The 26,175-nt window shown below is 36.8% G+C and overlaps 2 protein-coding genes across 5 annotated transcripts in view; one reads left to right on the top strand and one right to left on the bottom strand.

Moving 5' to 3' along the window:
* Positions 1-1,456: 1,456 nt before the first annotated feature.
* On the bottom strand, positions 1,457-12,181 carry LOC127850456 (armadillo repeat-containing protein 1-like). Of its 3 annotated transcripts, XM_052383494.1 has the most exons (10): positions 12,046-12,136; positions 9,157-9,200; positions 8,682-8,760; positions 8,141-8,215; positions 7,509-7,600; positions 6,877-7,017; positions 6,338-6,422; positions 5,924-6,040; positions 3,934-4,008; positions 1,457-2,362 (listed from the first exon to the last, which is right to left on the bottom strand). In XM_052383494.1, the coding sequence occupies exons 3-10, from the start codon at positions 8,754-8,756 to the stop codon at positions 2,144-2,146; spliced, it is 879 nt and encodes a 292-aa protein (XP_052239454.1). In that variant the 5' UTR covers positions 8,757-8,760; positions 9,157-9,200; positions 12,046-12,136; the 3' UTR covers positions 1,457-2,143. The 3 variants fall into 3 exon arrangements, with proteins under 3 accessions (XP_052239454.1, XP_052239452.1, XP_052239455.1); XM_052383492.1 differs by lacking the exon at positions 9,157-9,200 and having other exon boundaries at positions 12,046-12,181; XM_052383495.1 differs by lacking the exon at positions 9,157-9,200 and having other exon boundaries at positions 6,877-6,993; positions 12,046-12,180.
* The window catches only part of LOC127850455 (mitochondrial fission regulator 2-like), a 30,041-nt gene continuing 16,022 nt past the window's right edge, over positions 12,157-26,175 (top strand). The window contains exons 1-6 of one of the 2 annotated variants that reach the window (XM_052383490.1): positions 12,157-12,233; positions 15,533-15,633; positions 18,887-19,000; positions 20,936-21,072; positions 22,697-22,977; positions 23,907-24,079. In XM_052383490.1, coding sequence (XP_052239450.1) covers positions 15,559-15,633; positions 18,887-19,000; positions 20,936-21,072; positions 22,697-22,977; positions 23,907-24,079 — 780 coding nt within the window. In that variant the 5' untranslated portion in view covers positions 12,157-12,233; positions 15,533-15,558. Of the gene's footprint in view, positions 12,234-15,520; positions 15,634-18,886; positions 19,001-20,935; positions 21,073-22,696; positions 22,978-23,906; positions 24,080-26,175 lie in introns of both variants that reach the window. The other variant, XM_052383491.1, reaches the window with a different exon arrangement.

Below are 26,175 nucleotides of genomic sequence, written 5' to 3'. Positions count from 1 at the left end.
GTTCATTGTGATATTTTAAAATCATTTGGCACATTTGTTCACCATCATTGGACGGTGTGTTGCGCGAAAGAATTACATCGATATCTCCATGTCGAGGTCACACTTTGAGTTCAAAGGTCAAAAATGGCCATAAATGAGCTTGTCCAGGCCATAACTGTGTCATTTATTGTGAGATTTTAAAATCATTTGGCATTTTGTTCACCATCATTGGACAGTGTGTTGCGTGAAAGAATTATGTCGATAACTCCAAGGTCAAGGTCACACTGAGTTCAAAGGTCAAAAATGACCATAAATGAGCTTGTCCGGGCCATAACTATGTTGTTCATTGTGATATTTTAAAATCATTTGGCACATTTGTTCACCATCATTGGACAGTGTGTCGCGTGAAAGAATTATGTCGATAACTCCAAGGTCAAGGTCACACTGAGTTCAAAGGTCAAAAATGACCATAAATGAGCTTGTCCGGGCCATAACTATGTTGTTCATTGTGATATTTTAAAATCATTTGGCACATTTGTTCACCATCATTGGAGGGTGTGTCGCGCGAAAGAATTACGTCGATATCTGCAACGTCAAGGTCACACTTTGAGTTTAAAGGTAAAAAATGGCCCTAAATGATCTTGTCCGGGCCATAACTATGTCATTTATTGTGAGATTTTTAAAATACCTGGTACATTTGTTCACAATTATTGGACGATGTGTCATGCGAAAGAATTCTGTTGATAACCCCAAGGTCTAGGTCACACTTGGAGTTCAAAAGTAAAAAAATTGGCCATAAATTTGGATGGCATGTCTTACGAAAGAATTAAAGAGTTCAAAGGTTGAAATGGCCATAAATGATAATGGCATTGTAATTCTTAAAAATCGCCATAAATTTGATTCTCTTGTTTTGTGAAGACAGCATGCAAAATAGTCTGTGTCAATGCAGCTCGTGGGGGTATACGTTATGTCTGTGAAAGAGCTCTAGTTTTATTAGTAGTTTGATCTCAAATTAATATTCAACATATTGTTTTCAGAAAATATACAAATATCACAAAAGCTATCAAATAGCTGTTTAATAGACAAAACAGCAGTTCCTACCATGTTTATGTGGTCCGAGTAAGAACATGGTCTGCATACGTATCATCAACCTAGCTTAAGTGCTTTTAGTTATGCAAGCTTCCAAATTGTAGTATTCAATCATTTCTGTAGCAATAGCAAAGCACACTTTTTTAAACAAAAAAAAATCTGAAATAACGTGCATATTCCCCATGTTTCCCTATATCTAAATAATAAGTTTCAATAAGGCAGCCTGAGTACATTTGGACTTATTTTGTGATCCAAATTATTTGGTTGCAGATGCACAAAACTGAAATAACATGCATATATCCAATGTTGCCCTCTTTCTACTTTCCAGGTTTCGTCAATCTAGCTGAAGTTCTTTTTTATTTATCATGTGATAGAGATTGAGACAATGGATGGACTAGAGATAAACCTTTTAATCACCTCCAGTGAAAACGTTAAGGAACTACAACAAAAACAATCACTTAGCAAGAAAGAGTGCACTTGCAGAAAATGAAACATGCAGAATACAGTACAGCAAGACAAACATGAAGAAGGAAATGAGTAACAGAATGTAAACATGTTGATAATTTTATGCCAGAAAACATCTGAACAATATTCCTCTCAAAAAGAAAGAAATATTTCTGTTATGAATATGAGTAACAATCCTTTAATGAAAGTATATAATTTTATAATATAACTAAATTATACTTCATAATATTTTCTAACAATGACATCAAAGTTCACCTAATAATCCAAGTAACTTTCATGTTTGAAACGGTTCACACAGTTTTTTGGGTTTCTTCAAATTAATTGATCACTTATTCACATCAATAAATAAACTCGTAATTACTTTGTATCAGTATGTAGTTTCAATAGAATATGACCTTTTATGCATAACACAAAATAAATCAAGTCAATTGTTTACAGCACATACAACGCAATTTCAATTACAAAACAGTTATAAATGAGTGCCAAACTGTCACAATGACTTCTTGAAACACTGGCATTATCACAGTACTTTGCACTGTCACATATTGATCCTCCATGTAACCAGTATTCACACCTAGTTAAGCACCAGTTCAACCAGACTGTAAGCACCTCACCAGTAGAAGGAGTTGGTGAGGAAGTTAGCAGCCGTGCTAAGCCACCCCCCTGACTTGGAGGGCCCCTTGTTGCGAGCCAGTGCCCGGTCATCCACCGTGACCTCCTCTTCGTCGGGGAGGTAGTCAGGCAGGGTCGTGTCATTCTCCCTGTCACGCAGCGTTGTGTTGTTCTCCTTGTCACACCCCTCTTGGTGGTGGCCAAATGACAGAAACAGCTGCAAACAAGAGATAGTATTTACCCATTTATGCCAAGCGTCTAGAAAAAAGGCCTTGGCAAACAGCATAGACCCAGATGAGACGCCGCATGATGCGGCGTCTTATCAGGGTCTGCACTGTTTGCTTAAATAAATTTCTTAAGAAATATTCTATATATAGGAATAAATATACTTGACATCCCTAACTTTGGAAATAAATTGATCCAATGTAGAAGAATGGGAGAGTCCACTAGGCATAAATTGGTTAATTGTCAGGCATCAGTCACTGTACATCCCCTATTCAGGAGTATGAAGCTCAAACCACCTCAGGAGAGGAAAATTCCCTAGCCCCCTAAAAATATTCAACTAAACTCTTAAATTGAACATAGCTCCAGCAAAGTTAAGAACTATTTGTAAAAATATTTTGAGACTGAAAAGGAGGACATCAGCAGAAAGGAAGAGATCACACCCCTGATTTTTGAAGACAAGAAATAATATGGGACTACATTCACTCATGTCTAATAATACCAACTCCTATCAATGTTATTCAGTGTTTCATTTGGTTCTCGTTAAGCCAGAGAAAAATATTGTACATGGAATAACCTTCCAGTATAATCTTCCACTTCATATCCAGCTTCAAATGCCTGCAATACACCTCTCTACCTTGAACCTCTTAAGTACTTGATAAATTCCTCCACCCTCATTTATAAGCCTTCCCTCAGTCTCAAGTTTAAAGCTCTAAACCCCATGTTCTCCCCCTTCCCTCCTCGATTCCCCTTCCAGTCCCAAGTTATAAACGCTACCCAGCCCAGTTATGCAACCTCTGTTATGCTTCCTAATCGCAGAGTTATTGGCCCTAACCTCCTTAACAAGGTCTGCCTTGAGTGCCTTTATCACCTGCTGTGCCTGGATGCCCCTACCACCCTGGTATAACCCACCCTGAACACTCTCACCTACTATCTAATAACAGCCACTGACCCCTCCCCCCACCGGGTATACCCCAATATCCCACCCTACACACTCTTCCCCCATTCATAGATCCTCCTACCTTGGTGTTGCCCTCTCGCCTACTCGAAAGTATCAGGCCCCCCTCCCCCTGGTATACCCCACCCTGCACACTCATCCCCCATTCATAGATCCTCCTACCTTGGTGTTGCCCTCTCACCTACTCTAAAGTATCAGGCCCCCCCCTCCCCCTGGTATACCCCACCCTACACACTCTTCCCCCATTCATAGATCCTCCTACCTTGGTGTTGCCCTCTCACCTACTCTAAAGTATCAGGCCCCCCTCCCCCTGGTATACCTTACCCTGCACACTCATCCCCCATTCATAGATCCTCCTACCTTGGTGTTGCCCTCTCACCTACTCTCAAGTACAGGGCCCCCCACCCCCTGGTACTCTGTCACTGTAATGTATACTCCCTATGCACCTGCGCCATGTTATGCTTCCTCATCCCACAGTTATTAGCCCTCACCTCCTTAACAAGGTCTGCCTTGATCACCTGCTGGCCCCTATGATCTGTCAGCCCCCTGGCACCCCCCCCCCTGGTTTACCCCCTCCACCCCTTCATTCCCCAGTCATAGACCCTTACCTCCTCTCCTGTCTCAGCCTTGATCACCTGCTGGGCTTGGATACTCTGTGTGCGGGCGATGGCCTGAACCAGCGACTGAAACATACACATCTCAGTTGTTATATGAGAATCAATGTCCTCCTTGTAGATTCATGTCTTAGGAGATCAAACAACAAGCCTTGTTGGACAAGTGAAACTTGACCAGTGATATAATACATGAGCTAACATGTTTTTATACAATCACGTTCCTGAAGTACAGTCCAACCTGCCAATAACGACCACTCGAGGGATTTGGTCGTTGTGGTCTTTGTTCACAGGTGGTCTTTATTCGCAGGGTCGATAGAAACTTTGCAAAATATGCTAGTAGGCTTTTAACAGGTACCGTATGATGTATGTGCTCTATTGTTTAAATGTGTGAATTCTAAAGCATGTGTAATGTAAAAAAGGATTGAAATCACAATTGTGTTTTATATTTACATGTATTATTTCAATTTCCAAACATAAACTAACAAACGAACTAACGCTTGGATGCCATAATGGTTAACTTTAACTGACAATTTACTTATCTATCATCTATGCGCATTTTATCACGGAGAAATTTAAGAAAGGAATGCATTTAAATTGTATGTGTACAATTTGCATCGTAATTGTAAAGAAACCGTAAATTTCCTTTATAAGTTGATATAAGCCCCAAACGTTTGATATTTTCGGCAATTAGTATATAAATAATCGCGTGCCAATAAAATAAAAAAGGCAACTTCTTACACCTTCGTCAAACTGCCAAATGCATAAAAGAAGCAGGTGGCTACCAATTAGCAATGTGTGTTAAATAAACAAAAGAAACAGCTATCGAGTAAACTGTCACTTGCCAATATCTCCATAGCGACCGACCAGTGCACTGGAAAGATGTTTATCACGTGACTATCACAGCATTATGGCGGTCATTGTTTTATTGACAGTTGTGAAATCGTTAATTGTTATGATTGAAGTGGTCGTTGTAAGCCTCTTTCAAGGAATACAAGATTATTTTTTTTGCAAACCGATGACAACGTACAAAGTTTAATAGAAAATCCTTCAAAAAATATATTGTAATTGTATTAATAAGTTAGTGTATGCTGTTTTGTCAAATCTAAATTATTCGTTATGAAACGTTATATTATGATATTTAAAACGATTTTGTTAGTCACTCGACTTTTGGGAATGTAAAATGGTGGTCGCTGGTCATTGACGTGGTCGTTGTTAGATATCAAATTCGACTTTGGGAATGTAAAATTGCGGTCGCTGGTCGTTGTTGGCAGGTGGGCGTTATTCGCAGGTACAGAATATAGTAAAATCGTTCCGGGGGAAATCAATGTGGTCGTTATTGACAACTGGTCGCTATTCACAGGCGGTCGCTCGGGCAGGTTGGACTGTAATTGTTTTATCTTTGTTTACAGAGGTTTGCATTGTAACAAAGTCAATGAACAACAAGAGATTTGTTTGTCAGAAACACAATGCCCCCTTCTGTGCCGCTTTGAAGCCATATATTTGACCTTCGACCTTGAAGGGTGACCTTTACCTTTCACCACTAAAAATGTGCAGCTCCATGAGATACACATGCATGCCAACTATCAAGTTGCTATCTTCAATATTGCAAAAGTTATGACCAATGTTAAAGTTTTCAGACGGACAGACTGACTGACAGTCAGTTCAAAAACTATATGCCACCCTACGGGGGCATAAAAACATAACAATAAAAAATGCAAAATCTTTTAAGTTATGGCAGGACTCAATTATTTCTGTAACCATAGTAAGCATCATTTTTAATTGACTGAAACAACATGCAAAATCCCCATTTGACCTTCTAGCCATATACAGAGTTTCATCAACCTAGCATAAGCACTGTTCGAGATTTTTCTGACACTTAAGTAATTTTCACTTATTTGCAACTGGACACAATCAATATCTTTTAACTATGCATTTCATTCACACCAACAAACACATGAGAATGTTAAAGTTTGTACATACATACCTCAGGTCTCATGTCGGGTTTCACTCGAACAATGCACCTCTTCTTGTTCATGTCAAACGTGATGCTGATCACCCCCTTGGTCTGTAGCAGCAACCGCATACAAACATCTCTGTCACACTGGCGGGCGCAGGTATGGGGGATAAGGAAATCAGTGAGCATACAAATTATTAAAATTGTGACAAGAGTTTAAACCGAAAATACCAATAAAATTATATCACCACTTTGTTTTTCTATTACATAGCAAATATGAAATATTATATCTGATGCTGACAATTATAGCATTCATGGTAAAGGTTGGATGATAGATCTGCCAATAGACTATTCCAAAAATGAATAATGAAATTATCTGGCTGATATAGAGTGCCTGTGAGTTAAGCCCATGTTTCAACTTAACAACTCTATAAAGCTATTCACCTTGTTGAGGAGCCCCTTGAGCTGAAGTATGACTGTCTTGGAATGCCTCACACCTCCATGGAACGACTTCTGCATACTGCTACGTCTGCAAGGGAAAAGTTGGCACTCCTAATCAAGTTTTGATCGCAAAATGCTTACACAGTGCAATACCTTTTCCAAAAAGTTATTTAGAGGAGACCGTTTTTCAAATACATTTTTGGAAATATTTGAAAATTTGCACAATTTGTAATAATCACTCAGAACTTTCAGGCCTAGGACACACTAATTATTTTGTATTTGAGTACCTTATTTGGCGATCAGCAGCAGGAACCCTGCACCTGTTTGAAACCAGTACTTTCAACTTTCCAGAATCCCACATGCACTCACACATCAGCTGTCAGATACCAACCAGAAGTGTTTTTTAACCATTTTGGGAATGGGGACAGGTCCATTTAGATTTGGAAAAATTGTGTCCCATTGCCCATTTAGAAAAAAATCTCGTTTGGAATGGGTCCTTTTACATGTCCAAATTTGAATGAAGAAACAAAACAACACTGCACCTGGACGTAGTGGAGCTGTTAGATGTGTTGAAGGTGTCCCGCAGGGGTGTCGTGGTGTCACTGGAGGACAGACAGTTGTACACGTCCCTCGCCAGGCCTTCCAGCTCCACATCCTTCCTGCCAACACATATGAGCCTCCTTCTGATAAAACAGGGCTTAATGTATCATCTTAGCCTGTGCATTTTGCACAGACTAATCATGGGCGACACTTTTGGTCTACACTGGATTTTCATTAAAAAAAAGACCTCACATATAGGAAAAATTAAATAAAATCAGAAAGTGTGGTCTCTGATTAGCCTGTGCAAACTTCACAGGCTTTTATAGGATGACACTTTGCACAGAGGCTTACCTGGGTTGATACTTTATGCACGTGCATTAAGCCCAGCTTTCAAAGTCTGGCCTCATAGAGAGAGAGGTTACACTTAAGAGCTTACCACAGAGAATCAGATCAAATGAAACAAGGATTTGTATTGGTCAATCCTTAAGGTTCAGACAACATGATTGTGATTAAGATCTTTGTGCCAGTGAAAAGCTAATCTCTAATGTAACAAGCATTTGCATTTTTGGAAATTTCACATCTAAAGCAGAGCTAAATTTGTATGATTGAGAATGTCAGTGGGTCTTGGTTTTACTTGTCAATGACAGACTCTATCTGCTCCATCATTCCAATGAAGTTCCGTAACAGTGCCCGGTGTTCAGGCGTCTCGGCCAACAACTGGATTGTCTACAGAAAAAAAAGGACAGATTACATGACTGGAAAAATCTACATCTCAATAATAGTCTTAACCTGAAATATTTACATATGCCAATGTGTCTCACGAAATGTTAATTGTTGTGGAATCTGGATTTTAAGAATTTTCTCTCAGATTAAGAACTTTTTTTTTCTTGAACACTTACCGGCTGCATCTTAAAGATCTTACACTTGTTTACAGTGATGCACATGTTTTAGGTTGGTAAAAGCTCTACATTTGTTGTATGTGTATTTCTTCATACAACTTTGAGGTGATGTCATGATTTAAAATAAAAGGAAATAAATATTGCAATTCCTTAACTGTTTACTACTCGCATGCCAATTATATTCAGAATAACATAATATCATATGCTATACATCTAAGATAATAAAAAAATTAAAAAATCATGTAAGCCTAAGTTTGAAATTCTGAATAACAACACTAAAGATCCTGAATGCTTACAATTGAGTAAGAAATTCTGATTGATATCAAAGCTAGAACATGTTACAAGACTGCCATGGCCTCGGACCTACCTCCAATGCCAGCCTAACAATCCTGTTGTCCTCATTGGACAACACAAGTACCAGACCCCCAATACATGTTGTGTCCTGAAATACAATCAGCCTTCAGTATAACAGTGCATTGATTAGAGTTGCAAGTATCATGATATCAAATTCTTAAATTACGTAAAATTGAACATCATAATATATATTTGTAATATTTTTAAATCAGTTTTCGATACATATACACTTTTTGTATAATGGCTTTTTTAAGTATAAGTATTATATATCTTAGAAATATGTTCAGAGCAAAACAGTAGTAAAAACAGAGTTAAAGCTCCCTTATACAGTCAAGTTCATGATATACAGAGTTGAGCTTGATTGATCATTGTCGGCTCGGGTACTACTTCAATGTACACCAAGTACATGTAGGTATACTTATATAAACCCCCAGAACGTTTTAGTATATATTTACTGTACCATGGGTATAATACTTAAGCGTTATCCATTCCAGGATTAATTTATGTAGCACCTGAGCTGACAATAACCAACAGAGCCAGAGTTGAGGTCTTACTTTCACAAGGACTGCCCTTTTCTTTGAGTCAGCAGCCATTGTTTTCATGGCCTGAATAGCTTCAGATGACACCATTGTGCTGCAATGTAACACAAATACGGTATGTGGGTTAAATTTTCATTATGATTAAAAAGCAAAAACCATGAAAAGCAAATAAAAACTTCATTCAGAAAACAAAAAAACAACAACTATGATTATACTAACCAGTGTTTTTTTTAACCATTTAGGGAATGGTGCCGGGTCCCATTGGATTGGGAAATATCACTTTGGGAATTTAATGTTGTCTATTATATGCTTACAAATACTTTCGAATTGATAATAAAAGTGATTTCAATATTATATTTGCTAAGGTTCAACTTATAGAGCTGGACTTGGAGATAATTGACATGTTTAGAATTATTTTATTTTTTTAAATCTTTTTTTTTGGAATCCTTCAATTGGGAATGTGTAGGTCCCATTTGGGAAAAATATATACTTTTTCCATTGGGAATGGGTCACACTGCTAAATCTCTGCTAACCCTGCAATAATACAGTATGTCAAGCAACAAACATGTAGGAAACTAAGTTTTCAACAATTTTGCAATCTAAACATGAACCTCATACTAGGTATAAAACCTTTGAGACAAGAATTTGTCGCTGTCATTCTCAAACCTCGTGGCTACAAAATGCCAACTTTTCAGGAGAGAAAAAAACGCAAAACTTTTTTATGACGATGTTTTAGAAATTGAAATTCTGTAAAAATACCAAACAAATGAAGCTGCAAAATACGGTATAAGCCGTAGACGCGTAAGTCATACTGATAAGTCATACTGACATTCAGAAATGGTAGCTACGATATTTTGTCACCACAGTTTTGTCATTTTTATGAGATACGACAATTCTTCCTGATAGGAAACCTCGTAGCTGCAAATATAAAAACGTTTTTATCAAATTTTTCCAAACGAAATGACGTTTCTTTAGGCAAAATGACGCCGCTACGACTTTTCGCCTAAAAAAAGCTAACAATCAAGCTACAACATTTCGTCATGTGGCCTTTTCAAGGGCTCTGATTGGCCTAGCGCTACGAGATATAGCACAAAACATGCGCCATACTTCATATATTCTGAATAGACGGAAAAAAAATGAAAATTTTGGATTGGAGCTACGAGGTTTGAGAACGACCTCGACGAATTGCAATAGGAGGTTTTTGTGTGACGTCACAAGAGGGGTTTTCCGTTACTAAAAATAGATTGGCCGTCAACTTCTCAATCGCGGCCTATTATATTGTATCAGAGTAAAGGTCGTCGGAAGACTTAATACTTACAATTTCACAAAACAAAACTATAAATACCCGTATTCTTTTTTAAGTAAGACTTTAATAAATGATATTTCAAAAATTATAAAACATAATAATTTGAATATTATTATAAGTGGTGTGGATGCGATAGTGTTATTTTTCATCAGAGATTGAAATTAAGTGTAAGGGGTGTATTGAATCAGTCATAAAACAAAGCCTTAAAATAGCTCAATAAATTTCAATTTTGAAATGCAGTTTTAATTTTCTTTTACATTGAATGAATTTTCGTTTCGTTTACATTGAATGAAAATATTCATAATTTAAGCATTCCAATTGAAAAAACACCTGCATATTTTGCAAATTGAACTGTCTTTGCATGTACATGTATATTGAAAACCCTTCTCTAGTGATAATGAGAGATACAAATCTAGCATTTTATGATACCATAAATCTACACATTTAATTTATTTTCCGCAAGTATTTTATATCCGTATATAATGACCAAACGCGATTGCTTGTTTTCATGATGATGTTTCGAACACTGCTGCAGTAACGCACGATCTTTACACATTATAGCAGAGTTTACATTTGCAGGTACCCGTTAAATACGTTAATTGTGGAGCAATAAATTTGTAAAATATTTTAAATGTATAGTTATTAACCACTTTATTGTTATGTTTAAACTGGCTAATATATATAGTTAATAGTTCCTAGCTGTTAATCCATTTTGGACAAATGTCTATTTTTTAAATATGTTCAAATATTTTATTAAAGCAACTGTAAAGTTTTTGACTTAATATGCTAAGAGATGACATGGAGGTATCATAAATTGTGTTTAATGACCAGACACATGTGGTTTATGCAGAGACCCCATACAGAGTCATACAAGTATAGGTCCCTGGGTTTATTACACTGTTTTCTTAGTAATTGTCTGGACAGTATCCGATCATATCGAGATAATGGGTTTGTGATAAACAAAGGGGCAATTAAACACTGGGTTAGAAATGCTGAAACAAAGAGTGTCAAAACTGGTGTGCACAATTAAATAAAAGCATTAACATTTATATAGAGGATTTATTTAATCTGTGACAAGGTAAGTTTTTACAGACAAATAGGTTCAAATCAGTTTCTATATGTTGATTACATAAATTCAATCAATTTGTTGTTTGTTTTCGTCCTTATTTGTGTTCGTTCATTGGATTCAATTTAATCTGAAAGAATTTCAAGTTCTGAGTATTTGTTGTTCTTCAAAAGGGTCGCGAATATGATTGTAACCTTATCACGATGCGGTTCATCACATGCAAACAATAGCAGAATGGCCGCAGTTTTGACGGCCAAAATTTGAGCACGCGCAAACGTGACGTCATTATCGGAATCCCCAAAACCTCCTATATGGGAAACATCATAGATCTTTTTATTGTTAATCACTAGCATCGCAAACAATAAGAAAACAAATTTTTGCCACAAGGTTTAAGTACCTCTCAAGCTATTGAAACATTTCTGAACAATATTCCAGGACCTTGTAAAATTTAACAGGCTTTTTTCTGAAAGACTTTGGTTTCAACTTTTGCTGTTTAACTCTGTGATGGATGTTGAATATCTCGCATTTGATTAAATATGATTGAAATTTTGGAATGGTAGGATTTTACTAGGAATCCTTCTGATAGCTTAAATAATCACTGAGTGCTGCTAGGAGACGATTGCAAGCCTCTTTTCATCCAAAATGCTTTGTTACATTATCATTATGTACTCTGATATTTGTCTATTTGACTCAAAGCCACATCTACACAAGCATAGGTCCCTGACATTCACAATAGTTAAAGATATTTCGTTGCCTTGTGGAATGTATACAATTAATATCAGATAATTGTGATCAAGTCGTTAAATCACATTAATTAGAAGACAAATATCACGGGTACAAATTAAGGTTTTACAAAATTGGTACGAAACGTCCATCTCCGAACACACAAAAACAATGTGTAAAAACTGCAGCCACTACTTTTATATAATTGAAATTTATAAATCGTGTTGCATGTGTGCATTTTTTTTTACAGATTTTCAATAAAACATCGTATACTCTTTGGATACCTGTAAATATTGGAGCGAATATCGGCGAAATAATATGAGTCTTAAATTGAATATGACAACTTTTTACGTTTTTGTATTAATTTTATAACCATTAATTTGATTGGCTGCTTTTATGTGTTAGCTAATTTGATTGGATAACAACTCCCAGGCCGGAAGTTGATCCGGAGAAATCTTTAAATGTTGGAATGGTAAGTAAAATAGATAATAAAGCTTTGTTTTCTTAGATTGTTAAAAAATAGCCCACATAAATAAAAAAAACGCATCAAACTTAAATCGTTTAAATGTTTACTTATAATTTTGAACAGGAACATGGCTTTCCCTCGTCACAAAATTATTATTTTTTCTTTCGTAACCAAACTTTTCGTAACATTACAATCTGGAGCGGCATGGGGTTTGTTATGTGTGTTTGCATTTGTTCACGATTAAGGACACACAAGAAAATGCGAATTGTTTTAACTGCAACAGGCGTTCAGAACATAACTGACAGATGGTCATTGTTACTGTATCAGGCATTGCATTTGTTAAAATTGTAGCCACAATACTTTTTATTACTATTATAGGCAGTGATCAGTTGCAATAATCCAAATATCGGCTTTTGTCACATGGAATTGCTGGAAGTTGCAGCTGATAACAGGTTTTTTTCATGTCAACTTGTCGCCTAGAATCCAGGCAATACTTTAATCGGTAATATTAGCAACATTAACTATTTTCTGGCATAAAAAAACACTTAACAGATCATAAATTATCACTAATGCCCAAATTAAATTATATTAATACAACGTTTCAAACATGTTTATTGTTCAATAAAATGTGTAAGGTTTTGCAATGGACAATGTTGAGTATTCGGAATTTGAAAATATCGACTATCTCTGGAATCCTCCGCGAGGTAGATCTCAATTGTTGTCTAATCAAGGACTCGTTATACATGGACTATAATATTCGGCAGTCTTCACGCTAACTATAAGCCCGACAGCCCGGGACTGGTTAAATGTTAATCGGGCTACTAGAAATGAATAATTTATATAGTTGGGCTAGTGGATTTTTTGTCTGTTTCCAATAAAGCATCATAATTCGGGCTAGTGGTTAAAATATATTACCGTGAAGACTGATCTTCGGAACCTCCGTAAGAAAGATGGATCAAGTTTTTGTTTTGATAATTTCTCTACAAATGACACGCAAATTGATGTTTATAGTAACAGGTATTGTGTTTGTTACAATGTATATGGTTGTAAATACTTACACATTGAAACATTGACATTTTTATATTATGGATAAATATCATTATTTTGCAAGCACACTGGTCATATCACATAAAATTATTTATTTAGGTATTAGGGATATATCTATGATCTGTTCATCATTTTATATGCCAGAAAATAGTTTGTGTTTCACATATTACCAATAAAAGTGTTGCATGAATTCCAGGCAGCGAGTTTACATGAAAAAAGCCGTTACCATTTGCAACTTCCAGATTTGATTTGTAAGATAAGCTACATGTCAAGTTTTGATGCCAAGGAGCTGTGTATGCAATAAAAGCAGCATATTTCCCTAATTTTTAGCCGGATTTTTTTCGAAAAAATCTCGGCTTATAGATTGATGTTGTCGGGCGGGCGGGCGGGGTGGCGGCGTGCTCGAAAATGTTAAAGTTCTTATTTCATGGTATAACTTTGGTATGCTTGGACCTAGAGTCTTCAAACTTGACATCAAGGTTGGCCAGGATTAACAGATGACCACTGGTCATTTCAAGGTCATTCATTTGAAGGTCAAGGTCACTGTGACCTTCAATATAAAAAATGTTAAAGTTCTTATAACTTTGGTATGCTTGGACCTAGAGTCTTGAAACTTGACATAAAGGTTGGCCATAACTAGTTAGTAACCACTGGTCATTTCAAGGTCATTCATTTGAAGGTCAAGGTCACTGTGACCTTGAATGTAAAAATGTTAAAGTTCTTATTTCATGGTATAACTTTGGTATGCTTGGACCTAGAGTCTTCAAACTTGACATGAAGGTTGGCCAGGATTAACAGATGACCACTGGTCATTTCAAGGTCATTCATTTGAAGGTGAAGGTCACTGTGACCTTCAATATAAAAATGTTAAAGTTGTTATAACTTTGGTATGCTTGGACCTAGAGTCTTGAAACTTGACATGAAGGTTGGCCAGAACTAGTAAGTAACCACTGGACATTTCAAGGTCATTCATTTGAAGGTCAAGGTCACTGTGACCTTGAATGTAAAAATGTTAAAGTTGTTATAACTTTGGTATGCTTGGACCTAGAGTCTTGAAACTTGACATGAAGGTTGGCCAGAACTAGTGGTACTTTCCTGTCATTTAAATCAAAAATCCGGCTTCAATGCGGTCATCTCCGACCGCGGAACTCTTGTTTTCAAAATTATTCAATAATTGGGTGCCACTTGTGACTACTATGCTGTAGTAGAGTAAGCTAAATGACCTTCAGCAAACAGATTTTATAGGACTGACTTGACCTGTTTGTCCAGGGCCTTCGTTTGGCTGTTTTTGGGGCCGAAATTCGGCCCCATTCCCCCCCCCTGAAAATACATGTATACTTTTTTCCCCTATTTCAGCTAAAAATCCCCCCTCAGTCCAATTTTTTTTTATACTTTTATACCTATGTTGCCAGCTGGTATCTTGCTTTTGACCTTTGATTGAATGTATATCTATGTAAATTAAATTAAAATATAGCGTTTTTAAGTGTTAAATAGTTGGTGAAAAGATCTAAAATTCCCCTTTTCGCCAAAAACAACGCGAAATTCCTCCCTCTCCGGGCTCCGGCCCCAATCCCCCAAAGTGCAGCAAGGGCCCTGTCGTCTAAGCCAAACCTGTATCAAAAGTATGCCAGAGTTAAATATGGTTTAGTGGCTTTCCATTTTTCCTAATTCCAGGAGTCATGGTTCCTTTCTTCAAAAATTCAAATTAATTTTGGGGCAACAAATTCATCTGTTATTGTTGGCCATAGAATAGTCATTGATCATAATTGGGTAATTGTAAGCATTTCAAATAACAGTCTACATTAAAGCTCCACATCAAGGTATGAAAAAGCAGTGTGTTTTTTCAAGATTTTGAAAATGGGTATGGGTCCCTTTGGATTGGGAATTATCGCATCCTTTTGACTAAAATTGGGAAATTAATGTTGTTGATTTTGTTTATTTTATGCTTACAAATACTTAAACATTGATAATAAAAGTGATGACAATATTATGTTTTCTAAGGTTCAACTTATAGAACTGGATATGAAGATGAATGACATGTTTAGACTTTATTTAATATCCTTTTTTGGAAACCTTCAATTGGGAATACTTAGGTCCCATTTGGGAAAAATATATCCCTATCTGACATAAATTTTAACGAAAAAAACACACTAAAAAGCATGTATTTAAAGTTTATAATAAAATAAACATTCACAGAATCATGTATACATTTGATTATTTATGTATGTCATATTATTTCTTTGTTGCATATTCTTCAGGTAACCATGAACAACACAAAGTAACTATGGACATTGTTGATGATGTGGTTGGCTATCTGCGTGCTCTATTACTATACATGGGCTTCGACGTAAACAACTTGGTAAGAATTTGTTGTGCACATCATCCATGAAGTATACAAGTACAGTCTCCGCGAAAGTCCAAAACCATTACTGGCAACAAGGTCTGATAATCTTGTTGTTATTATCACCCCAAATTCTACTTAACTTGCCAAAAGTAGTGGCTAAAAAAATACCAGTCATATGGACATGCATGTTTTAAGAAATTGGCTGTCCAAACTAAATTTTGTATCTTTTTTCTTCAATATCAAATTTACACTAGGTTTTAAATCATTATTATGTATCTGTGTCTTTCTGTGATACGTAAGACATCGTACAGTGTGGAAAAAATGTAAATAATGTATTGATTTTTGTGGAATAAGTTTGTTTTTTTCTTGGTCGCCCTGCCCAACATTTTCTGGAAACATGCCAGTCCAAATATAATTGTGTCAGTCAGGACAGGCAAATTTTGCGAAGTCTGAAGTAGTTAATTACCTGAATTAGTTACCTGCCACAAAGACCAATGTTCTGTAATTTTATTCCTGACTCTAATGATGCTTTACTGGCGTTCGTGCTAACCGACATTCTGAATGACTGCTTGTTATCCCTGCTGGATTTTTTAGCCGGATTTTTTTCGAAAAAATCTCTGCTTATAGATTGATGTTGTCGGGCGGGCGGGAGGGCGGGGTGGCGGCGTGCTCGAAAATGTTAAAGTTCTTATTTCATGGTATAACTTTGGTATGCTTGGACCTAGAGTCTTCAAACTTGACATGAAGGTTGGCCAGGATTAACAGATGACCACTGGTCATTTCAAGGTCATTCATTTGAAGGTCAAGGTCACTGTGACCTTCAATATAAAAAAATGTTAAAGTTGTTATAACTTTGGTATGCTTGGACCTAGAGTCTTGAAACTTGACATGAAGGTTGGCCATAACTAGTTAGTAACCACTGGTCATTTCAAGGTCATTCATTTGAAGGTCAAGGTCACTGTGACCTTGAATGTAAAAATGTTAAAGTTCTTATTTCATGGTATAACTTTGGTATGCTTGGACCTAGAGTCTTCAAACTTGACATGAAGGTTGGCCAGGATTAACAGATGACCACTGGTCATTTCAAGGTCATTCATTTGAAGGTGAAGGTCACTGTGACCTTCAATATAAAAATGTTAAAGTTGTTATAACTTTGGTATGCTTGGACCTAGAGTCTTGAAACTTGACATGAAGGTTGGCCAGAACTAGTAAGTAACCACTGGACATTTCAAGGTCATTCATTTGAAGGTCAAGGTCACTGTGACCTTGAATGTAAAAATGTTAAAGTTGTTATAACTTTGGTATGCTTGGACCTAGAGTCTTGAAACTTGACATGAAGGTTGGCCAGAACTAGTAAGTAACCACTGGACATTTCAAGGTCATTCATTTGAAGGTCAAGGTCACTGTGACCTTGAATGTAAAAATGTTAAAGTTCTTATTTCATGTTATAACTTTGGTATGCTTGTACCTAGAGTCTTCAAACTTGAAATAAAGATTGGCCAGTACTAGAAGATGACCACTGGTCATTTCAATGTCATTCATTTGAAGGTCAAGGTCACTGTGACCTTAAATGTTAAAATGTTAAAATTGTTATAACTTTGGTATGCTTGGACATAGAGTCTTCAAACTTGACATGAAGGTTTGCAAGCACACTTAGATGACCACTGGTCATTTCAAGGTCATTCATTCTAAGGTCAAGGTCACTGTGACCTTGAATGTAAAAATGTTAAAGTTCTTATAACTTTGGTAGGTAAAAATGTTAAAGTTCTTATTCCATGTTATAACTTTGGTATGCTTGTACCTAGAGTCTTCAAACTTGACATAAAGGTTGGCCAGTACTAGAAGATCACCACTGCTCATTTCAATGTCATTCATTTGAAGGTCAAGGTCACTGTGACCTTCAATGTTAAAATGTTAAAATTGTTATAACTTTGGTATGCTTGGACCTAGAATCTCAAACTTGACGTAAAGGTTTGCAAGCACACTTAGATGACCACTGGTCATTTCAAGGTCATTTATTTGATAATGAAATTGATGGAAACTTCAAACAATATGTTACTAATTTGCTAATAAAAAAATTGAGATCAAACTTTCCTAATTGTCAATTCAAGTTCATATTTGTGACCTTAAATGTTATTGTTGTTCATGTATATGCATGCATTCAAAACATAACACAAGGTTTGCTCATGCCTTGAAAAGTACTTACATTTCATTTTGACCTTTGAACAATATTTCAGTAATTTAAGTATTGCATTGACAAAAACACGAAAGGTACTTTCCTGTCATTTAAATAAAAAATCCGGCTTCAATGCGGTCATCTCCGACCGCGGAACTCTTTTTTTTTTTTTAATTCGGAGGGGATATAGTAATTGGTCCTAATTCTCCAATCTATTCAATGGATTTACTTTAAACTTAGAATATAAACAGATGGCAACTAGGAGAAGTGCAGTGACCAAGAACCATAACTCTATCTACCTTAGTTTTTGAATTATCTCCTCTTTTATTTAACTTTAAAGTAAATTTTTGTCCGGAGCATAACTCTAAATATTCTAAAGAGATTTACTTGAAATTTGAAATATAAACAGATGGCAACTAGGAGAAGTGCAGTGACCAAGAACCACAACTCTATCTACCTTAGTTTTTGAATTATCTCCCCTTTTATATGATTTTAAAGTAAATTTTTGTCCGGAGCATAACTCTAAATCTACTGAAGGGATTTACTTGAAACTTGAAATATAATGAGAAGGCAACTAGGAGAAGTGCAGTGACCAAGAACCACAACTCTATCTACCTTAGTTTTGAATTATCTCCCCTTTTATATAATTTTAAAGTTCATTTTTGTCCGGAGCATAACTCTAAATCTACCGAATGGATTTACTTGAAACTTGAAATATAAACAGATGGCAAGTAGGAGAAGTGCAGTGACAAAGAACCATAACTATATCTACCTTAGTGTTTGAATTATATCCCTTTATTTAATTTTAAAGTAAATTTTTGTCTGGAGCATAATGAATTATCTCCCTTTATTTGTTTTTACAAATATTCTACTCGCTAAAACAAATGTTGTCATACAAGCAAATACATTTTGGCGGGGATTTGGCACTACTGTGACAAGCTCTTGTTTCATTTCATATTATATAAATCACAATGGTAAGATATCACACACACAAAAGATCCTGTTAAAACAGTACTGGACACATTCCCAAAGTAGCGAAAAAAGCAGGTTGCAATTTGAATTGCTTGTTCTCCAGTTTTGATTGCATTTCAGGGGCAGATATTTGAGCCGTTGCCCTCACGTAGAAACAACATCCGACACAGGAGTCTGGTTCGTAGGATAGGTAGCAGACTTCCTCTCCTGCCTGCCAGACGCATTCATGTGCAAGTGAGTGTCACACTTCAGTGCTTTCGTCTTCCATAGCTAATTTGAATCAGGGCTTTATATGCCCCCAGATGGAAAGATCGGGGGTATATTGTTTTTGGCCTGTCTGTCTGTCTATCAATCATTGTGTGTGTCCGAAAACTTTAACTTTGGTTAAAGTTTTGCGATAACTTTTGCATTATTGAAGATGGAGCTGCACATTTTGAGTGGTGAAAGGTCAAGGTCATTTTTCAAGGTCTAAGGTCAAATATATGGCTTCAAAGGGGCGCAATAGGGGGTATTGTGTTTCTGACAAACACATCTCTTGTTTTTCCTATCTTTGTGAAGCGACCTTGGTCCCTTCATTTTGTGAAATTATGAGTTGTGAACTTTCAAAATTGTAGAAAAATGAGTTGTTACATGTTTGTTTGCTTAGGCTTTTGTCCTTCTTTAGCAGGGAGCCTTGTATAGGCGCCTTCTGAGAAAGGCCTCTTGTCCTGACAAAGTTTCTTTAAAATAATGCATTTCTCCCCAATTTTCTAGTGTACGTTGGAATTTTATTTTCCCTTCTTTTGTGTTTTTTCAATACCTTTCTTCCTGAAAAGGAGGACCATACCTTCCCTGGATAAAGAAAAAAGTCCTGTGTGCAGTACCCGTGTAGTAGTTAAGTTATATGTAAATGTGCTGTACCTGTGTGATCAGGGCTATAGATAACTTTTGGGATATATTGGGTAATTCACCCCCTGTTTTTGACAACAATATGGTTTTTGTAAAATCAATAGAGTTTTAGCAAAACATTTCACCCCCTACTTTTGAGCTTAATTGGGTTTTTCAACCCCAATATTTTAACTCAATTGGGTAATTTAGGGAATCAATGACATATATAATATGATAAAAATCTACTAAGTTTACTATATTATTTATACAAATGGAGTTCAAAAAGGTACCTGTACATAACAACAAACAATAACTGAATTTCTGAAGATCATTTATTTTTTGAGTTGAATAAGACCGAGTTCGTGGAAATCGCTGCACAATTGATGAAGTTATGGCTATTCAAAGCGATGCACCCCGTTTTCAGGTCATTTTGAGTCAAATACCTTGAAAATGAAAGTAGAAAAACGGACGGGTCTACGAATAATTACCATAATACCCCAAAGATTGATAACTGCTGGAAAGACTGCCTTCTTTTCTTCATAGAAGTGCATATAAACTATCCGGTACATTTTTGTACAGAAAATAACCAGTAAAAAAAAACGACTGGTGTTCGTAAGAATTGCGTTTCGTGACGCAATTTTTTTTACGGGAATTACGTTATTAAATTTGTATTTGCATTTTTGTACGCTTTATTTTGAATTAAATAAGTTTTTGGTTATTTTAATTGCGTAATAACGCTAATACACTTGTTATCTATATCACTGGTGATTGTATATAAATTTGTCATACCCCTGTGGTTGTATAAAATATGCCATACCTCTTTGGTGGTTTATAAATGTGCCATACCCCTGTGGCGGTATATAAATGAGCTGTACCCCTGTGGTGGTATATAAATGTGATATACTCCTGTGGTGGTATATAAATGTGCTGTACCCTTTTGGTAGTATATATAAATGTGCCATACCCCTGTGGCGGTATATAAATGTGCTGTACCAATGTGGTGGTATATAAATGTGCCGTACTCCTGTGGTGGTATATAAATGTGCCATACCCCTGTAGTGGTATATAAATGTGCTGTACCTCTGATGTGGTATATACATGTACATGTGCCATATTCCTGTGGTGGTATATAAATGTGACTAACCCTATGCTGGTATAAACATGTGTCATACCCCTGCGGTTGTATATAATGTGCCATACCCCTGTGGTTGTATCTTAGGCCTTACCCCTGTGGAGGTTTGTATATGAATGTCTCCTTTTTCTATGGATATATATAAATATGCCATACCCTTATGGTTTCAGAGCATCCTGCTGGGGTCCCAGGGTACCAGAGAGAGGAACAATGAGAGCTTCTGTAGCGAGTTCTCCTATGTATCCAGTGGAGGGGAGAACTTGATGTGGGTGGAGGAAGATCTAGGCAACAACTGCATCATGGTTAGGTACAGATCTGACAGTGTTAAACATTCACGCTCAGAAGAAAAGTGAAAATGGCTATCAGGGGTGGCGAAATCAAATGTCCGAGTTGCCCGAGTCGTACATTTGCTTGGCTGGGCAACTGATTTTTTTTCAATTAAGTTGTCCGTGGACAACAAGTTTTTTAAAAGTCGCGTCCAGGTATACAAAAATACATTGTATTAAAGCCGTAATTAAGTTTTACAAAACCGGATGTTGACACGCGATTACATTGTCAGTGCTATTTGCGGAGCAATCAAGCTAAAATACCTGCACTCTCCTGCGCAGTGATCTCCCTGTTTCTATAAGAGACTGGGAGCATGCCGCATTTTCAACATTCGGCCCGACTGTTAGACAGTGTACAGACTGGTTTCTTTATTTTTACAATCAGACGGAAATAAAAAGTATCAAACTAAGATAATCAAAACACGGTCTACCTTGTTATTTAAGACGACTATAACGGTAAAGATGAAACTTTTTTCTAATCTTCAACAGCGGAGCAGAAACCCGAAGCTTCGAGCAGCCCACCTCCCAAAAAACTAAGAAAGATTATGATAAAAAATATGATCTAAGTAAACGCACCAGAACTTTTCAAGAAACTTGGCTCAGAGATTTTCAATGGTTACCAGTTGATGATAATCAAATTGCTACCAGTAGCGGTGCAGAGCCTCAGTCTCATAAGGTCCACATATTGGACTAGTTTAATTTGTTAAGATTACGATGTACCTATATTCAACACATGTTTTAATAACACTAGCTTTGCAAGATTAAAAGTTTGAGAAAGTCTTTATATTGTTTATAATATACTGCTATAATGAATATACCATTGAAATACAATTATAAACAAAACAAGCAAATCATACTCATTTTGATATATTCCACATTATTTAACATTAATCAATAAATGCGTTTATAATTTATATAAATATTAATGGACAAGTGTAGTTCAGCAATGGACAAGTTAAATTTCCTAAATGGTTGTCCGTGGACAAGTATAGTTTTTGAGATTTCGCCACCCCTGGCTATTTGCACCAGCATAAATCCAGAACAGCCTGCGAGTTGGCACTGTCAGTTCTGGTTTTATGCTGTTTGTTGCTCATCGGTGTCTTAGGGTTGGACTTGAAGCCATTAAAACTTGAATCTAGAAAGAAAGGTCTTAATTCTATTTTATTTTCAAAAATATTTTTTTTTTTTTTATTCACACTGAATATTATTTCTTACTCTCATGCTGAAATATAGAAGTTTGTAACCATATTGTTTGATTTACAAAAAAGACTTGTTAATTCGAAAGAACTATAAGAGTGGTCATTGTGGTTTCAAGTTTCCCTTCTATGGAATGCTACATCCTGCTTCAGTTTGGTTGCTCTCTTTGGAACGTGGAGGAAAGAAACTTGAATAAGAAATTATTCCAAAAAATCTGAATATGATCAGGCCATGATAAGAAAACGTTCTCTGTTACTTGGCATCACATGATTTAACCACATGTTTTACACAATTATAGGAACAAATTAAGGATTGTTTTGCAGCTCTCCCCTCCCTGTAAAAAAATCAATCAAAATATTTATTAATTAAAAAATCAGTTTAAATCTTGTTGTTTGTTTGTTTTTTCAGACCCAGAACCAAGCATTTGGATGATCTCAATGAGCCGGCAGGCATCTCTCCAAGTTTCCACATAGACGACCTAGATGACGGAGCCTTCCACCCAATACTCAGAGCGGAGACGGTGCGGTCCTCTACGCCATACGATGTGTCGGCCTGCTCTATGTCGGCGCTGTCCACCACTGACCCGTTCACGCAGCAGAAGATCCATGCCCTGGAAGATGAGCTGGCGGCACTGAGGTCACAGATTGCTAACCTGATTAAGGACCAGGAGAAAACTAGGCAGCCTCCAAGTATGGGGTGTACAAGCCCTTGCTCTGGGAAAATGAGCCTTAATGCATGTGCATATAGTGTCATCTCAGACTAGCCTGTGCAGTCTTCACAGGCGTATCAGGGAAGACACGTTCCCTCTGGTCCAAATGGATTCATGCTTAGAAAAGAATTTGTTTAAACCAAAAATACATAAAAAGCGGTTGTTCTTGATTAGTCTGCATGAACTGCACATGATAATCTGAGACGACACTTAAGGCACATGTGTTAAGGGCCAGACCGAGACCAATATGTTTTCAGTCTTCTTAGGTAGGATTGTATGTATGTCCAGGGCCCATGTTCACCAAGGACAAAGTATACAGTAGAATCAAGTGATCTTGATTTTCGTCCTCAGCAGAGTAAAATCTGCAGGAAAAAAAATCAACAAACCAAGGGAATTTTCGACGGCTTATTGCATATGTTTTTCTCTGATAATGACATTAAAATGAACTTTAAAAAGTTTGACAGCTAAATTTGAAGAGAAAAAAGAGAAAGCTAGAGGTATTTTTGTCAACAAAAGCTTATCAACAACAAAAAATTCCCCTTTTGCCTTAAATTTCCAATCTGAAGGGCCCAGCCAGGCCCCGAACTGTGAAAGCAACAATTATTCTGTTTGCAGTTAACTTAAAGACTGGAGGCCTTGTTCTGGGAAGAATTGAGCTTAATGCTTTTGCGTGAAGTGTCTCCCCTGATGAGCCTCTTCAGTCCGCACAGGCTTATCAGAGACGACGCTTTCTGCCTAGTCTTAACTCCATAAAAAGAGAAAATGTCATCCCTGATTAGCTTGTTCCAACTTCACAGGCTAATTTGCGCACATGCATTAAGCAGAGTTTTCCCAGAACAAAAGATAGTAAAGTTAGCCTTATATATTCCTTTGAGATACCTGTTTCATTTCATGCTGTTTTCATTTCAGTTCCATTCCCAGACGTGTGTGCTAGCGGCCCCCTGCCAGCCCCTATGGGGCCCCCTCCAGCCTGCCCACCACCACGCCCCCCTCCTCCCCCACCCCCTCCCCCTCCACCCAGCACGGGAGGCATCTTCAAGGCTCCCACTCCTGGACTGTCTCTGGCAGACATGATCAAACAGGTGAGTCCACTCAGTACAGGGGGCATCTTCAAGCCCCCAACACCTGGACTGTCTCTGGTAGACATGATCAAACAGACGATGATTACTATTTAAATGTGACAAATTTGCCTGTGTAGTATGCTAAGAACAGACTCCCTTTTAACAAAATGACATTTTAAAGCTGATGTGGTCCCTGATAAGCCTGTGCGTACCTCACACACATACATTAAACACATATGCGGTCCCTGATTAGCCTGTGCGTACCTCACACACATACATTGAACACATATGTGGTCCCTGATTAGCCTGTGTTTACTGAACACACATACATTAAACACATATGCGGTCCCTGATTAGCCTGTGCGTACCTCACACACATACATTAAACACATATGTGGTCCCTGATTAGCCTGTGTTTACTGAACACACATACATTAAACACATATGCGGTCCCTGATTAGCCTGTGCGTACCTCACACACATACATTAAACACATATGTGGTCCCTGATTAGCCTGTGTTTACTGAACACACATACATTAAACACATATGTGGTCCCTGATTAGCCTGTGTTTACTGAACACACATACATTAAACACATATGTGGTCCCTGATTAGCCTGTGTTTACTGAACACACATACATTAAACACATATGTGGTCCCTGATTAGCCTGTGCTTACTGCACACACTTGCATCACAGTGCTACAGCCAGCTTTTCAAAATAGAGGGGAGCTTCCCCAAAAAGGGCACATTTCACGCGTAATTTTGGAAAATAGGGCATTTGTTTATAAATATACTTAAGAATATACTTTGGTTATACTATATACATATTAATTGTAAACATTAGTGCATTGGATGACTTCACCAATTGTATGCTGTTCCTCATTTTGTGTAATGAAATTACAATAAATATATTACTATCTACATTGGCGCTAAGGAAAACAACTGAGTAGCCAATTTCCTAACCGACTTGGGCTAGCATCCGACTTCACGCATTAGAGATATGTAGATATCATATTTCTATCCGGTGTGTGTGTGTGGGGGGGGGGGGGGAATTTTGATGTTTATTTTATCAACTATCATCATTGAACTGTATGTTAATCTTTCAGGTTCCAGTTTCAGAATCAGTGGCCTTTTAGAAGAAAATGAAATGAAGAAAACATGAAATAAATTCAGGGGTTTCACTGGGTCAAAAAAACGTTGTGACTGTCACTACTTAAATTCGTTGCTTTAAATAACTTTGAGCCAATTTTTATCCACAATAATAATATTCATTAAAACAAAAATCTATATTGACAAATTTAAATTCTAAACAATGATCAATGTCACCATGAAGTAGCATCCAGTCTGGAGATTAAAATGAAACATTGTTATTGTTAATAATAGGATATATTTATTTCACAACACGTTGTTTCAACTAATGTCAACAACCTTGACAGTTTTGTTAGGTCGCGAAAATATATGACAATATCAACATAACATTTTACTTTCAGAGTGATAAATCCTCCTTCCAAACAAGTTCTTTAATTGTTGAAATAACAACTGTCTGCCCCTATTCATGTTAAAATTCATCATGATTGAGGACAGACAGTGTTTTAAAGTTCAGAAATAAAATCCAAACACAAATGTGTTTTCCATGCCCTAATTTCGGACTTAAAATTAACTGCATATTAGCATTAAAAAAGATTATTAATTTTCAAATGTTAATAGGTATTTTGAATTAAAAATCACTATTTTTGCAAACAAAAAAAATATAGCCAAAGAATTCAGAAGTTTAAAAAAAATCAATAGTGCTGAGTTTGATTTCATTCGAGTGTGATTGTTCCTAACCAAGCGTGACCTCAGAGATAATCTTTCACAGCATGTTACTATCGTCTGCAACAAAAGGCTAATTAGTGATCTGATAACAAACCATGGCCTTGGGGCTTGTTTGTTCACAATGTGCTGATCAAACACATATGTGGTCCCTGATTAGCCTGTGCGTACTGCACACACATGCATTAAATACATATGTGGTCCCTGATTAGCCTGTGCTTACTGCACAAACATACATTAAACACACATGTGGTCCCTGATTAGCCTGTGCGTACCTCACACACATGTATTAAATACATATG

The sequence above is a fragment of the Dreissena polymorpha genome, chromosome 11 (assembly GCF_020536995.1).
Source record: "Dreissena polymorpha isolate Duluth1 chromosome 11, UMN_Dpol_1.0, whole genome shotgun sequence".
Lineage (NCBI taxonomy): Eukaryota > Metazoa > Mollusca > Bivalvia > Myida > Dreissenidae > Dreissena > Dreissena polymorpha.
This window is presented reverse-complemented; position numbering and strand designations above follow the sequence as displayed.